Below are 17,187 nucleotides of genomic sequence, written 5' to 3' on the forward strand. Positions count from 1 at the left end.
TTTCAGGTCATCTAGCATAAAACTCCTGCCTACCTGATTTAAAATTGAAATATTCCACTTTTATACTGAACCAAGTAGAATTTACAAAAACTGTTTTAAGTAAACTGTCTCTTATACGCCAGGCCTGAATGCACTACGATTCCCAGGCCCGAGTCTTGTTTGTGTGTGGTATGAGCTTCCATGTAGACAGGTGTTTATGAATTCACTGTTAGAGAGTGAGAATATATTCCTCTTTGCTTCACAAACTAGACACTAAAAATCCATTTAGACAAGGAGCAGTGTCTTTGGGGAGAGAGTTTTAGAACTGAGCTCATCTTACTCCATTCTTCTGAATTACCCTGCTCATTAGCCAAGTGACTCTGGGGTATGATATCTAGAGTTAACCTTTACACAACGGCAAAAATAAAAATCCTTTAAACACAAAATATTCTTTTATTTGTCACCGAAGGCTACACACGGTCACTTCTGTTTGTTTTTCTAGAAGGTATCTACATTTGCACTTATGTACAGCCTTGTAGTATTTACACAGTTAAGAATACAGTGTTAAGAAACACAAAGTGTTGAGAAAAAAAAATTCTCAAAAATTAGTTCCAGACTTCAGGAAAATTATTACACATGGTAATGACAAGAGGCTCCAGTGTTGGTATTACAGCTGCAGCTCTGATACAAAGTCCTCCTTCTCGACTGTAGCTGCATTCAGAAGGCCTCATGCAAAATAAGCCGATTTGTTTGTTTTAATAGAAAAGTGTGATGCTTTGATTTGTTACTTCAGTCACATCACTGCAACTGTCCTGCAGTTTGACCTTTTCTTTGCCAGAACCGTTTTGGTTGGTGTTCACTTGGAGTTTTCAGGGCTCCTCTGCTCAAATACCATTCCCCTCTGGGATGGGGGTTAACAGTTAAGCCATGTAACATTTTGTCATAAGCACAACTTTTTTAATTGCTATAAACATGAGAGAGACAATAATTTTGCTGTCTACTCCTGCCTTTTTTTTTTAAACGTTTAAGACTGTTTTCAGTTCAAATAACACAGCTTGATATATCACTATAGGAAATAAGATCACAGCCGTCAGGACATGAGACAGCCTTCCTTAAACAAGGTACATTTAGTGGGAGGGGCATTCTAAAACTGATCATTTTGTACAATGCAAACAGTGTGGGTTTTAAAAAAATCACTCTCCAATCCTGGAGGATTTTAGTTAAACGTACCCTACCGTTAAAAGTCCATTGGCTTTCTTTTGTTTAAAATCAGTAAAATCTTTGTTGTAACTTGGGAAAATAATATAGTTAAATATTTACTATGAGCTATAATAGAAAAGAAATGGTGAAAAATCATTCAGTCCGAATAAGGACAGTATTAACACTAACAACCAAACAGGCCAGTGGTTAACACAATGGGTTCCTGGGAGGCTTTCTATGCTATGCAGGGATGGTGGATTGTGTGTTTCAAGATAACAAGGTCCAAAGTTTATTTCACCAAAGGGCCTGTTACAATCTGCACCATTATGAACAGAATTTGTACGTGTCTTACCCAGGTTCAACAGTGCTAAGATACAGCCTTTCACTGCTGAAGATAAACCAAATACCAGTTAACAAGCTAAGCCATCTTTAGCTCCATTATTAACATGGTGTGTTTATGCCCCCTCGCTGTTTAAAGCGCAGCCGCATTGCTGAGATCTGTGGTCCTGGTTTCATTTATGCTGCGACTGAATCAAAACAGACGGCCGTGCTATAAATATGACGGGCCCCCCCCCGCTGTAAATCACAAAATCAAATTCTAAAATTTCCTGTTAAGAGTCTTGTCTTTGCATAATGGAGTGCACTGTCATTTATCACGGTGACATTTACAAGTCACAGCTGAAAAGGTGCTTTATTAGATTTTTTTTTTAACCAATTTTGATTTATTCTTGTTGCAGCGTCCGTTTAGCAGCCTGAGCAGAATCTTACCGTTCCCTCAGCTCAGTAAAGCGACCCCAGATACAGTACAGAATTCCCTCACTGTTCCTAACCTACAGCCAAATGATGTCTTGAGGACAGCTCCCAGTCATCTGTCTTTTAAACCCAAATCGAGCATGAGGGCGCTTAACGGCCTCCATCTATTTTGTTCTTGCCTGGTATTTTTTAGATTGGTTGGCCCATTTTTGCCACGGCTCTGATCAATAGCAGTAATGACGAAGATACGATGCGCTGTATGAGTCCCTCTGGTCACTGGTGCTTAATGATTTTTTCCAAGCTCTGGATAGACAATTTCTGTCCAAAAAAGCTTGGAGGAAACAAACATTGCAGTACATCTCACAGTGCTAAATGAGTCTAGTGGGGGCTGAAATTGCTACACAAATGCGATGCCTTCTGAATAATGAAAGTCAAAGGTTGGAGTGAGCCAAACCTGCAGGGGACAAAAATCTGCACCAATTCCTCTCTGCAGTGGATGGAAAAGTGAAAAAGCTGCAGCTATCCATCCCACAACGTGAACTTCCTATGGGCATAGCTGGAAGCTCCATTGTTGGCTCATTTAAAACAAGGTTGAAGAGTGCAGTAGAATTGTCTGCTGCAGAGACCGACCTGCTATGAGTCTGGTCCAGATGATACAGGTGCCAGGTCTAATTTTGCTTCAAAATAAACACATCCTCAAGTCGACATGCGGGCAAAAACGTCCACTAATCCAGGGGGAGTTTTGTCTGAGTGCAGACCAAGACCGGTGGGCACTTGTCCTCGATACTGCTGGCCTAGGCTGTGAATTGAGGAGTATAGCATACCCCCCCAAAACCTAGATTTAGAGGTCAGCAGTGGCACTTCAACCACCGTTCACTGTCACTTGAACCTGCTGATTCGCACTAGTTCCATGTTGAGGGAAATGTGCAAGGGGCGGGGGTTGGAGTTCTTTTGGGGCAGGATGTGTGCTTGTTAGTCAGAAACTAAACCCAGCTGTTCCAGGCTAGCTTGGTCCTGGCAGTGATTCCTACACAATTATCATTAAAATGAGTATTTAGGGTAATGCCTCAGGGTAGAACTTAGGACTTCTGCATCTGACAAGCACAAACCTCGACTGCCTGAGATCAAACTCTTTTATCAAAAAGTCGGTAGCAGACCCATAAGCCCCTGTGTGGTTCAGCGCCAAGAGGAGGACAGAGCCACCCACTGAAAGTGTGGGATAGAAATGGAATGTCAGGCTACAGGTGCCATATGGGAAAGATTTATTCACAGATTATGGGACCATTGTGATCATCTAGTCTGACCTCCTGTATAACACAGGCCGGAGAACTTCCCCAAAACAATTCCTGGAGCACATCTTTTACAAAAACAGCCAATCTTAATTTAAAAATGATCCACCACGACACTTGGTTAATTGTTCCAATGGATAGGGACTCTCACCGTTCGAAATGGACCCATTATTTCCAGTCTGAATTTGTCTACCTTCAACTTCCAGCCATTAGACCATGTGAGACCTTTCTCTGCTAGATTAAAGAGCCCGTTATTAGATATTTGTTCTCTATGTAGATACTTACACATTGTAATCAATTATGGGCAAGCCGCATGAGTATGTTTTTCAGCAGGGCAACAGTTAACAAGTGGTCAAGCAGCCCTGGATTTTTTAACATTCCCCTTACCCCAGAGGGTGAACAACACAGAACAACACTTCTTGCATCTGAAGAAGTGGGTATTCACCCACGAAAGCTCATGCTGCAGAACGTCTGTTAGTCTATAAGGTGCCACAGGATTCTTTGTTGCTTTTACAGAACAACACTGGACTCTTGTAGACAAGACCCTTATGGCAGGACAAGGGGAATTTTACAGTGCCAGGATAGTAAATCGCCTTTCCAGTTTTCACCCCCCCCCAGTAAGATGAGTGGGAGACATCCCAAACCTCTCTTGATACTATTGCTCTGCTATTAATAGTGCTGCAGACACAAGTAGTCAACAGTCTCCTTGATCGATTGTTTAGGTTTGTCTTAGTTAGCGCTAGAGAAACATCATTCTGCTGCACGAGCTTTTTAATAGTCAGGAGAGAAGAGATTGAAAATAACAACTCCTCCATTTCCTGGGCTGTGCACAGACTCCAACTCTAGGACACTAATGGACTTTAATGGGAAGTCGGGCAGTTTTAGACCCAGCACATTGCTTGTGAACGAAGAGTTAAATCTAATTTGCACTGATTTTTACCACGATGTGGATTTGGCTACAGGCAGATTTGCGAGACTCATGAAAAATGGGAGACCTACTTGGATTCATTAGTTGTGTAATAACCTGAAGACTCTGGGTAAGGCTATAAAGGTAGCATCTCAGTCCAGCAAAGTTTCCATTGGGAGAGTTTCATACTTGACTTTCCTTTCCTCTACTCCATGTAAATGTAGCAGATTTACCATCGTAAAATCCCCATTACATTTTTAACAAACATATGTGAATGGCTACATGAGACTTCCCTGGCTTCCCTACTACACTTTGACAGAGCAGCATTAAAAGGAAGAGGTGATGTACGAAACAGAGCGTCTAGCTGTTTTATAACCCACTAGGCCTGAAGATGGGCAGCTCATTCATTTGCAGCCACCATTTGCTCAGCTCTGTTTCAGAACCTCCTCCTCCCAGTGAGTGAAAGCACTCCGACAGAACTGGTGCTGATTTTCAAGACTTACCACTACTTGCTATTTACTCCTGCCAATATATTTCTCCATAAAGGATGCTTGCCAGTTCAGTCCTGGCCAACGCTCGTCCTGCTCTGCAAGGTGAAGTTCTAGAATAACACTGAGTTACTGTATCAAAAACACTCCCTTTCCTGCAAGCCAGGAGGAATTATTAAAACAGCAGGATGGTAGGTAAGCATCAAAGATGGTGAACCTCACATGGGTCAATATTTAGGTTCAATTAAGTTCAGAATCTAAAACTCTGGATGCGTCTCTCACTGGGTCTGTAACATTAGGTTAAAAATTTTACAGCAAACAGGCTCTCTTGGGGGATTTCCTTCACTTCCATCTGGTAAAAGCATGAGAACAGCCAGGAGGGGGCCTTAAGGACAGAGTCAGACAAGTTCTGCATCCACAGGGAAGCCGTGATAGAACTGGGGCCACCACAATTTTCTCTATCCATGGAGTTTGTGCCCACTGAGTCCTTTCCACCTTTGTTGCTATCCTGTAACTGAGCAGACCCGGGGATACCGTCTTGGCAGAAGGCAGTGATGCTGGTGGTGGGGTTTGCTGAGCTTGGTGGATGCAGCGGAAGAGGGCGTGATTTTAGGGGACTATAGAATAGGGCTGGCTCTGAAACCTCTCTTGTTGTGATGTTTTGGCATGGCTCAGTCTGTCTCTGATTAGAACCTGGAAGCAAAAACTGAAGATGAAAGAAGTTGAACATGTAAGAGGTTCTGAGCTGCTCTCTGAAAGCCCATGAAAGTTCAGGGGTGTGTGGGGGTGAGGGATAGCTCAGTGGTTTGAACATTGGCCTGCTAAACGCAGGGTTGTGAGCTCAATCCTTGAGGGGGCCACTTAGGGATCTAGGGCAAAAATCTGTACTTGGTCCTGCTAGTGAAGGCAGGGGGCTGGACTTGATGTCTTTCAGGGTCCCTTCCAGTTCTATAAGATAGGAACGCTCAGCCTTTCAGAGCCAGGTCATCCCGAGGTCTGGGTGGCATTCACACCTGTGTTTCTCTGACTGCAGCAATGCCCCATATCAGCAGAGAATTTTCTCAGGAAGACGCTCAGCTCAGTCTCCTTATTCACTTGAATCACAAAGACTCTTGCACATACCACAGCACGGGGCTTATGTGAGTACAAATTACGTTAGCACGTCAAGCACCTTTGTCAACAGTTTCTTGTAAACTATTTGGGCTCTTCTCTAGTGGGCATTTCTATTCAAACACCTCCTTGTTCGCTGTTAACCCTCACTGGGCTACTCACAAAATTTGAGCTCCTTCATATCCCAGTGGGGCGAAAGGGGAAAGGAATAGTTAGAGAGTTGGTTCCAATATTTCCCCTGCTGCTGACTAAACCTTTTAAATTCCCTGCTGACAGAGTCCCAGAAAGGCATGTTTGCCATAGCCATAAATGATTTACCAACCTGGCACTGAAAACCAGTTTCCAGGCTACTAAAGACAGCCCCGAAAAACAAGAATGCTGGAGTATGGATTTGCTGCACTCTTCAATGGTACGTGGGAGACTATCCTACTTTCAGACTCAAATTAGCTTCCTAAAAATGAAGTTGCTTTATCGGACACAGCCCAGTGGACTGCTGAACACACAACCTGGTGTACTGAAATACTAAACATTTAATGGGGTTATGTCTACAAATTTGGTGCATTCAACGCACCTAGAGAACAGCTCTAGGCATGAGAGAGGATGTTTTCCAATAGAGCGGGAGCATCTTTCTTGGCCTTTACTGGCTTTTTAAACTAAAAACAGGATTTGTGCATGGACCAAAAAAGAAAGAAAAATAATCTACTATCATAATGAAAAAGACTGGGTTTTTTTTTAATTCCAGTTCAGGAAAGAAGAGAATCATCTTGCAAGTTAATATATTCAGCTCCTTTTGCCACTATAATCTACTTCTGTGCAGCAGGAGCCCAAGAAACACTTTCTGTCCCAAGTGAAAGGTGAAAACTCCTTGTAAGTTCTCTTTTGAGGCACACAATTCAGACAGTCACTTTGAGAGATTTGGAATCATTGTCATCGTCCGTTTCCAGCATGCCCAGCGTTTCTGAGCTGTTCTTCGGGTGGAAGGCTATCTGTCCCTGTCCCAAATAAAAAAGGATTAGGATGAAACAAGTTAGCACAGACACCCATTTCTCACTTCACACCGAGTAACCCATGGATGTACGTTGACAACTCCCCACTTTAAATTCCTCACAAAAGGGAAAAAAGGACAAAAGAGAGTAAATTTCACTGTGATCACACTACGGCAAAATATACCTTCTGTTCATTGCAAAACACATGTGAAGGCCAAATTTAAAATAAAAAAAAAGTATGTTGCATGAGTTACAGTGCAACCATATTCCTTCTCTCCTTATTTTCCTCCCCCCGCCAGGTTCAGTTTAGAAAAAGGATTGAGTACAACACAGTCAGGTAAGTGGCCACAAAAGAGTAGCTGTCTTTGGCAAGAAGTCACCGCGTTGACCCGCTCTGTCACCTTCTGCCCATTTCACTCTGTCTCATAAAATGGATGTTGTTGGCGCTGTCTGAGAGTTCTGGGTATTGCTCCACTGAGATCACAAAGTAGCCATCGTAGCCCTGCACCCGGCCCGTGTTTAGCACTTGCTGCTTCTCCCCTTCTGTCCACGAGCGAATGCCCTCCTCCCCATCCCGCAGTCTCTGCTGCTCCCTGGCCCAGGCCTGGGCTATGGCGCGCTGCCTGGCTAGCTCCAGCACGCGGGCTTTCTCCTCGTCCAAGGTGGTCCCATAACGGGTGTTTAGACACAGTGCGCCATACTGGAGCTGGATGTCTGTGTAACGTCTAGTCCTTCCACTGAGCACTGTGTTGATCTGGGAAACTGTAACGTTCACACCGTTCTCCAGGGTTCTCCGCCCGCCACTCAGGCCCAGTATGGACAAGTCGCTTTCTGACGGCCCTTGCTTAACGAAATAATGTGTGTCCACTCCCTCGATGGTGAAGTGCAAGTTCTCCAGGTAGTGGGCGTTGTTCAGTATGGCTGCAATCCGGCGCCCATCCTCGTTGGCCAGACTGATGATGTCGGTGGCCACACGCCCATCCTTCATGGCAAACTTGACCCCTTTGCCGAAGACAGATCCTCCCGAGGCAAAGTTCTTGTTCTCCTTGACCGTCTGGCACCCGGCGATGCTGGAACTGTAGATCTGTTCAAAGCGCTCTAGGGTGACGAAGGCTTTCAGCTGTTTCTGCACTTCACACTGCACTCCCAAGATCGACTGGGAAGGGAGAGAAAGAGAGAGAGACACACAAATTAGAAAGAGAGGCCAGGGGACTGAAAGGTATCACTAGCACATTGGAGAACAGAGAAATAACATGGTGTGATCCAAGAGCCAAAGGGTTCTGCTTCCTCTAGCTACTTCTTAGCTTTGGTCTGGAAAATAAAGTCTTTTTAATGAAACAACTGACTGAGATTCCTGTGCTTGCAGGCTATTCTCCCTACTGCCATCATGCCAAGACACTGAACTGAATGTAACATCATCCCTTTCACAGAGTGGAATGCTGGGGTGGAGAGAGACCCCAGCATGGAGGGGAGATTATGGTTTAGTGGTGACAGTGAGAGACAGTTGCATTCTACCCCACTCCTGTGACCTTGGTTAAATTAATTGCTCAGGCTTCAGTTTTCCTCATCTGTAAATCAGAAATGATTCATAGCTGATTACCAGGAATCTTCTAGTGATTAATATTTGTAAAATGCTTTGAGGAAAGGTGCTCAATAAGCTCAAAGTATTTAAATAGTAGCAGTTTCCTTCTGTTTTAACCCTGTTTTTGATTCCACCCTGCACTATCCTCCAAGGCTGAGCATCACAGTGTGATCCTCACTCTGGCCAAAACACTCTTTTCCAGAGCCCCTCAATGCCACCTGAAGCACTGGCCAAAGTGGATCATTCAATAGTCAACTGAGGTGCTAACGCTCCCCTCCCCTCCCCTCACTGATACAGTGCTCCCAGTCTTCCTGTGGGATCAGGTCCTTGACTATTAGGACCCAATCTTGAAGCTCAATTTTTACAGAGGCAAAACTCCCATTGACATCACTGGGAGCTCTGCCTGAGTAAGAACTGAATAGGGACCACAGCCTTAGATCACCTGCAGACAGTTTTAATGCAAAGTGTTCGCATATAAGAGAGCAAATGCCCTGAGTGATTCAGCGGCTTATCATTACTGCAAAACGTCTGCAGAAACACACTCATCCATTGACGGGAGTGCCGTCTTCTTTCCTACTCCTGTCCAGGAACAATTATCTGCTCAAATGTCACCAAAGCGAGACGATGCCATAACAAAAGTCTCCTGTCCCCGCCAAGGGCTTCATTCAATCAGGTAACGACAGCCAGCATTAAAAATCGGTTACAGAGGAAAGGGGGCCGCCCTCACTTTTTTTTTAAAGTGAATTTAATAGCTGCGAAAGGTGCTGGCTTAACAGCCCTGGAAGCTGAACACTCCCGTTTCCGTCAATATGCCTTAGCCCTTTCCTGGAGAGACCCTTTTCTAGGGGTGACAGAGGACAAGTCAGACTCCACGATTAGTCTAACTCTGGCGTCTTGGCTGAGTCAATGCTAATTTACATGGGGCTGTTATGAGCACCTGTCACCGAGGCATGGGATCGAGCAGATGCTCTATTTTGCTGTTAGATATTCGATTTATAATAGTCTTGCAATGAGAGGCTGAACGGCTACAGGACTGTCTAGTGACGGATCACAAAGCTTTTTACAACAATGAATGAGGTTGGCCAAGAGGGTATATTACCAGCCCCATTTTAGCCACGAAGAAAGCGAGGCACAGACGATAAAGTGACTTGCTAAATGTGTCATTAGAAGTTTGTGGGAGGCCCTATGAGGCTAAATTCTGCATTGACCTATCCCCCTGTGCGAGACACCTGAAAGCAGCGGGGTTGTAGGCGAACTCCATTAAGACACAATGGGACCAGTGATAGAGGCACAAAACCATCCCTTTCTCCAACATGACCCAATATACGACTCTACAGATGTGAATGCTATAAACTCCCAGAGGGCCTGATCCTGAGTGGTGTGGAACACCTGAATCGCCTAGTGACTGCTCTGTGAGGAAAGGTGTCATGTTAAAACAACAAAACCTCAGTCTCTGGATGCTGCTCAGGAGGACCGACTAGAGTCACATACTGAGCCTGCTCCCATTGAAGTCAAAGGAGATTTTGCCACTGACATCAACTGCGACATGAGCAGGTCCAGTAATGAGCAAATCCTACATGGCTTGAATGGGCCGTGAAAAATTGGGCTGGATAAGCTTGTCCTATCGCTTTGGTCTGGAGGAACAGGTTCTTGGGGAGATTCTAGCCTGCCCTCCTTTTCTCAGGCTTGTCACGGGCTATGCCTGTGTCCTGAGCTATTTCAGCTGCCATCCCTGTCATGATTAGGGAGGGAAGAGGGGCAAGAATAGTAAATCCCACTGTTGTTAAACCCGTTTTGGGACTCAGAGCAAAAGCTTAGACTCCCATTGAATTCTGGGCAAAACTGCCTGGAGATTCTTATAGGGTGGGACCTGGTTTGCCTGTTCTTAAATGTGTAGCCCAGAACTCGAGATGATGAAGGGCTTGCTAGACCAGCCTTCCCCACGCAGGACTGGTCCCTTCCATTTATATGTACATCTGGTCTATTTCTCAACAGCCAGGTGATGGTCCTCCCTCCTGAGACTACTGAGTAGCTTACTTCATTTCACTGAGAGGAAGGGTGCTGGTGTTCTGGATGGCCAGCCAAACCATGACCTTTATAGATGCAGTCCCACATGAGATTTCCCTTCACTGGCCTCACCATTTAATTCTGGGCAAACAATTCTGGGTTCCATATTGACAAAGTGCTCGTGCCCTTCAGAATCAGGATGCCCTGGAGAATTTGCATAGCTGCATTTTTTCCCTTCTCCATTCCTCAGCTGTTCTGATTACCAGCTGGCGTAGTGCTGGGTCCCTTATTAATCAACTCTGAGGTTCTGCTGACACTGCAAGACACAGCTGAAATGTAACTTTGCCCCATCCTGCCACAGGTATTCTCTGAATCGGGGAATACGCAGGCAGACGGCTAAGTTAAGGTACAGACAGACTAAGTGTCCTTGTTTTTTATCACCAACTCAGGCCATTAAATACTAGATTTAAAACATGTGTTTAGCCTCCTTTGTGTTTTTAAAACACATGTCTTTTCCTTGACATAGCAACACACAGCCTTTGTGAGGTTCATGACGTGATACAATGTTTCACCGACTCATATGGTCATCATCATTCAGAAATAAAAAACAAAACCCCAAATACATGTGGACATAATATCTAGACTGGGGTTTAGTGGGAGTGCCCATGATATTACAGCAATAGCACTTAGCACCTTTCACCTAAAGATCACAATGTACCACAGGACCTCAAACATCTTGCTCGTTTTGTCTGTCTTGTCTATTTCTAGCAAGGACCAGCTCTTCCTTTAGCGTTAGAAAGCACCTCACTGCAGGAGTAATTTCAACCAACAATAAGGAGGTGCAGAGAAATGAAGGGACTTCCCCAAGGTCCCACAGTGAGTTGGTGGCAGAGCCAGGAATAGAAACCAGGTCTTTTGACTCCCTATCCTGTGCCCTACCACTGGACACTGCTTAGTTAGAGCTATAATCATTCTAGCCAAGGAGTAAACAGAGGGGTTGCTGCTGAGCAACACAAGGCACTTGTGCTGGCTCCCACAGGGGCTTAGCTGTGGTGCTGCTCTACCATTCCCACCCTTTGCTATCCAGGGACACAAGCCTGCAAACTAAGGTCTCCCCCATGGCAGCGCAATGCATTATCACTCATAATAATTAAAAATGTCTCAGTTATCTTGAAAGTAAGTCCTATAATACGGGAGGACTTTGAAAACTGCTTAATTTTAAGATCTGATGACCTTGAGTGTATCCCTTTAATAACAGAGTGTATTTGGGAAAAATCATCTTCATATATATAAATATCACAACCCCAGCCTGTATGCTACACTGTGAAAAGGGGGGAATGCAAACAGATTATGCAGAGTTCAAAGGGACAGCGTATCCCTGCCTTTGAAATGCTCAATCATTTCTGTTTCATCTGACAACCCATTTTAATGAACTAGCAAGGAAGAGAAACATAAAATTACCATCTGAGCTGAAGAGGGCATGGAGCGGAGTTCTCTAAAAATGCTGTAGCTTTTGGCAACTGGAACCCAGAGGTACAGTATAAAAACAGCATTAAAGCAGAAGGGAGTTGTGGGGGGATTTATTGGTTATTTTATTTTAATATTTGTCACTATCCACAACTGACATCTCTATTCTGGGTTTGTTTTTCCTTCCGATCTTTTTTAATCAGATGCCCTTAGGTGACATTTTACTTTATCTAGTAATGACCCATTGGAGACTGATCTTCATTATTTGTTTGCTGCTGTACAGAGCTCAAGAGAATAGTACATTACAGCAAGCTTGGAATGGTCGCTTGTATTTTGCCTGCAGTTCTTGAGGATTTAAAATACCACAGCTAGCTTCTATCATCTCTTGTTTTTAAGTAGTGCCTTTCACGGTGATACCTAAAGCTTCCATTTCCCATCATAAATAGCCAAGATGTGAAAGAAATTTGAATCTCTTTCCTCGTTTCTCCTTGTACCAATATACCATGGGTGTATATTTCCCGTACTAAAATATGGGCTTATTGTTGAGTTGCTGAGTCTAGGCTCTGACTAAGGTAACTTTATGGAGTGACAGTAGCATTGTAGACTCAGGCAGGTATAGTGTGGGAGCTCAAGAACTGGGGAGAGGCACCGAGACCTCAGTTTCTGTCCAGTACCCCAAGTAAAACATCTTTGCATTAGCTACACCAGAGTCTTGCCTCCTCTGACAATACTGGAGAGGGGTGAAAGTGGCCACTGGGTAAGTAAAGGAACTTAGCTTGGCTTTCTTACGCAAAATGATCCAGACACAGGGCAGCAACTGAGTCTGCTTTGTGCTATGACTGCAACTGTAGTGATCCACAGAAAGAGAGGAGTCTCAATAAAACAGCTATACAATAAAGAGGCTTAATCTGTTTAGTTTATCTAAGAGAAGATCTAAAGGTGACTCTATCATGGTCTCCAAGTACCTACATGGGGTAGAGATTTCTGATAGTAGAGAATTTGTTCATCTACCAGAGAAAGGCATAATGAGATCCAATGGTTGACAGGTGACACTAGAAAAATTCAGATTAGAAAGAAGGCACAAATTTTACCAATGAGGGTACTTAACCATTGGAACAACTTATCTAGGGACCTGTTGGATTCTCCATCACTGGCGATCTTTAAGTCAGGACTGCATGTCTTTCTGAAAGATATGCTATAGGTTAAACAAAAGTTATGGGCCCAATGCAGGGACTCTTGAGTGTAATTGGTTGGCCTACGCTACACAAGAGGTCAGAGGAGATGATCTATCATTTGTGTTTCATCTTACAATGCATTTTAAGGACCTAGCAAGGAAGAGAAACAGAAAATTACCATCTGAGTTGAAGATGGCAGAGAGCAGCGCTATGGTTCTTTCTTATCTTAAAAATCTACTGATCTGATTTTTGAAGGTGTTTGTTTTGATAATTTCATAACATTTCATTACAACTTTGACCTTTAATTTTTTAAACCTGTTTTTTTTAGCATAAATTAATTAAAATAACCAAGAAAAAATAAATAATGAAATAAATTACCTAGAAGAGTTTCAAAACTTTTATTTTTCAGGGGTTTTTTTTTTCGGAATTGGGAGAGTTGTCACACTTGACCCTTTCCCATGAACAGGTTTGGCTTTGACACACTGGCATTTTCCAAGGAAAAACACGTTTTGTCAGAAAATTCTTGACCAGGTCTATGATTTCGTTGCCGAGCTTTAGGCATTAAGTTTGTGGCCTTTAAGTTTAAGTCATTCAATCCAATTAAAGCAGACTTAGTGCGTGGAAGAAACTGTTGCACGAAAGGTCAACTTCTACCCCTTCGTGGTAGGCACAAAGAGCTCACTTGGGGTGGAACTGGTGTGGCTTGAGTGCGGGGGAGGGGCAGGGACAGGATGCAGTGAGTTTGTACAGGGACTGTGCACCTGCACTGCAGAGCCCAGCTCCATTTGGCCACATGGAGGAGGATGGAGCAATGGCAGGCCAGGTCCAGAGATCTGTCACTATGTCAATCCCCTCGGCCTCCCCCATCTCCTCCAGGCAGAAGTGTTAGGGCCACAGGGGCTGCAGTAGGCTCTGTGGGATCTGAGAGCACTGTAGCACCACCCTACAGAGATTCCCAGCGTCCAGCCTGGTCACTGGGGAGAGGATTTCCCGCCACGTGACACTGCACAGAACCCAGAGCTCCTAAACCCCAGTCCTGTGCACGAACTCCAAGGCCATTTCCGTTTTTAACCCCCGACAGAGAAAAATAAGGTGGTTCTTGTTGGGGAAAAAAAGGGTTGGCCTCATTTTAAAACCGACGGGATGGGCAGAACGCACTCCTGATCGATCAGATTTGGCTGGCAGGAAGAGTCAAGCCTTGTGTGTGTGTGGAGGATCCTCCCCTGGGGAAGTTACTTTAAAATACACAACAGCCTACTCCATTCCACGGCCAAAACAATACAGATCAGCCTCTGCCTCTACAGTGTGCTGAGGAAAGCAACAGCTGAGCTGGGCCACCCTTCCCCTGCAGCCAACGCTGCAGACAACAAGCCCCAGGTATCAGAGCCTCAGTGCTCATGAGACTGAGAGCAGTATAGTTAATGAAATGATGACTGATTCCAGCCCCTGCCCACCCCGCAGACAGAGCTGTACAAGCGCCCGCAATTACTCGGTAATTCAACAAGACGAAAGGGAAAAAGAAGCAAAATTGGATTCAGGTGCTGCAGCTCTGCAATATGCCAGAGGTCACAAAGCATCCCCTGCTGGCCAATAACATTGAACTTGTTCAACAAACAATTTAGTGACAGTCTCACAGTCACAGGCAAAAAGTGCAGCACAAGAGAGTATTGGATTTTAAATGTCACTCTGGAGCTGCAGGGGGATAACTAAGCTAAGCTGAACCTAATGCAAGGTTTATGGCATGCTGGACATTTCCGAGCTGGGTGATGCTCAAACTCAGCATTAGGTCTCCAACCTCCCATCCCGGTAAGGCAAGTAAAGCCCAACATTATGGAAGGAGATTCTGGGATCCTGTTATGTGCTCCGAAGATAAAATGCAGTGTCTGTGAAGGGTTACGTGCCTGGTTCTTCTCCTGTTATTTACCCTTCTCAGAGAAGGGAACTGATTCTGATATGTTAGGCCATTACAGTGATGTGAATCAGAAGTCACTCCACTGGCGGCGTGGAGTAACTCAGAATTAACATTGGTGTAACTCAGGGAAGTATGTGGCCCACTGAGATCTGGGATCCAAGGAGTCAGAGAAGGGGAAGATCTGTTACACAATCTAGTTGATAGCATTGGAGCTAATGCAGCGTTGTCTGCAAGAGCATATTTTACCGTGCCTTGCCCGGACTAGTTTTAAATGAGCCTAGTGATGGGATGCCCACCACACACCTTGGAAGGCCATTGCCCAGTTTAACTAGTCTAACTTGCAGGAAGTTTGTCCTATCCACTGGAGAGTGCGGTCTCTGAGTTTGTGCTGGGCTATTCCTAATGGGAAGAGAGCAGTAGGCAAGATGCTTGGGTTTTAAGTGACTTTTGTTTTCAAGGTGCTAATCCCTTTTTGTGCATGAAGTATCGGCCACCAAAAATGAACTACAAGCATCCTGATTTAGGCCTGAATTAGTGTACGATGACTTGGGACAAAATCAAGCCAAGTAAAATTTAAGCTGTCAGGAATAGCTTTCTTATGGAGAGACCTTTTACACTGTGGAGTAGTCTCCTAAGGGAAGTAATGGAAGTTCTTTTGCTTTTAAAACCAAACTGGACAAAGCACTAGAAAATATATTGTAGAAAACAATTCTGTCTTGGGGCATGGGTGGATGATCCAACAGGTGTCTTCTATCAGCTCTGATTCCTTGGTTTAGGGAGCTAGCATGTGATCTGTGGTAACATCACATTTTTTAAGAAAGAAAAACAGTACAGATTAGTTTTGTTCAGCAATCACCAGCAAGTATCGCAGAAAGGACCCACGGCTGATAGACCTTCAGATGGGATTATTTAGTCACATTTCATTACTGAAGTGAGGAGGGATAGCACTACTCACAGGCTGACTTTCACTCAGGTCCCTTGAGCATCTGCAATAGCAGATTGATTTTAATTTCTACAGCGAATACTGCAGCTGGCTCCCATGGTGACAAGTGCCACGCCGGTGCCTAAAATAGACAGACTACGTAGTCACATTGCTCACCTTGCTATTGTCCCACTCTTGGGTTTTCATCTGCGTGTGGATAAGCTCATACGATGGCTCCATTGCATCCGTATCTGGCTTGGGATATCCAGGGATCACATTGTGTAGTTGGAAACCAAAGGTTAGCAGCCAGCTGTTGACATCTGGGATGTGAGAGAAGCATAAACAGGATTACCTTTTATTGTTATTTGTACTGCAGTAGAGCCTAAAAGTCCCAGTCACTGACCAGGACCCCATTGTGCGAGGTGCGTACAAACCTAGGACAAGTATACTGGTCAGCCCTGGCCCCGAAGAGCTTACTACATTTCATGCATCTGAGTAACACCATCAGAAATGATTATTTAAAGTATCACATTCCAAAACTATAGAGGATGAAGGAAATTACCAGAAAACCAAACAGCATCCAGGCCACGTCCTCCACTTTTCCACACAGCTGAAATATACATTTTGTTAAAAATGTCAAAGGCCAAAGCAATCGTTCTGGCTCCAGAAGTTCTCAGAGTTTGCAAGGCATCACGCACAAGAATGGTGCTACGCAGAGCAAAAAGCACAGGAACAAAAATATAATAACAAAGGTTGAGCTGTTCAAACCTGCCTAAGGATTCAGATTCTCTAGGTGGCTTTGAAAAAATCTCAGCTTTAATGTTGGTCACTCGGAAGCATCCCAAGTGGTTTATAGGCTATGGGATAAACTGAGGTGCTCATGAGCCAGGACATACAGGTAGGGAGGAGCAGGGCAGACGTACTGGGCACTTGGGTCAGGAGCTGAGCGGGGGTTCAAGATATACCTCTTAAAGATGTATCCATTGCTTGTGTAGGTAAAAGCCACACTTTTAATTTAGCATAGGTAGGTTCCTATAGTTACCTTTTTTTTTCAGTATTGTTTAAAAACAGCCTCCACATGATCATTCCATTTACAAACATTGGGTCTGCCACAGTCAAACTGACCTGCCCTTACATCGTGAGCAGCACCATGTATATGATGGTCAAACTCAGTGGAGCACCATTCAGGAAGCTCTTTTATTCTGTACTATGATAAAGGGGGAGTGTTGGAACCGGAAGGGAAGTGATAGCAAGTCCATTGCTTGGGAAGCTGAACATTATACCGGAGAACATGCTACTAGATGAACCACAGGGAACATTCCTACTTGGGTAGGAAGAGGGACTTGATACCCTGGTAAGTCTTTTCAGGCTCTAACATCTTCGATTCCAAGGCTAACAGGAAAGACAGCC

At 44.4% G+C, this 17,187-nt stretch overlaps 1 protein-coding gene across 26 annotated transcripts in view; it reads right to left on the bottom strand.

The window, feature by feature from the left end:
• Positions 1 to 4,174: 4,174 nt before the first annotated feature.
• The window catches only part of TENM4 (teneurin transmembrane protein 4), a 766,066-nt gene continuing 753,053 nt past the window's right edge, over positions 4,175 to 17,187 (bottom strand). For 25 of the 26 annotated variants that reach the window (XM_039490320.1, XM_039490356.1, XM_039490303.1 and 22 more), the window contains 2 exons: positions 15,955 to 16,097; positions 7,110 to 7,868 (listed from right to left, as the gene is read on the bottom strand). In XM_039490320.1, the coding sequence (XP_039346254.1) occupies positions 7,110 to 7,868; positions 15,955 to 16,097 (902 nt within the window). Of the gene's footprint in view, positions 7,869 to 15,954; positions 16,098 to 17,187 lie in introns of all 26 variants that reach the window. The other variant, XM_039490391.1, reaches the window with a different exon arrangement.

Source organism: Mauremys reevesii, linkage group 1 (genome assembly GCF_016161935.1).
Source record: "Mauremys reevesii isolate NIE-2019 linkage group 1, ASM1616193v1, whole genome shotgun sequence".
In the NCBI taxonomy this organism is placed as follows: Eukaryota; Metazoa; Chordata; order Testudines; family Geoemydidae; genus Mauremys; species Mauremys reevesii.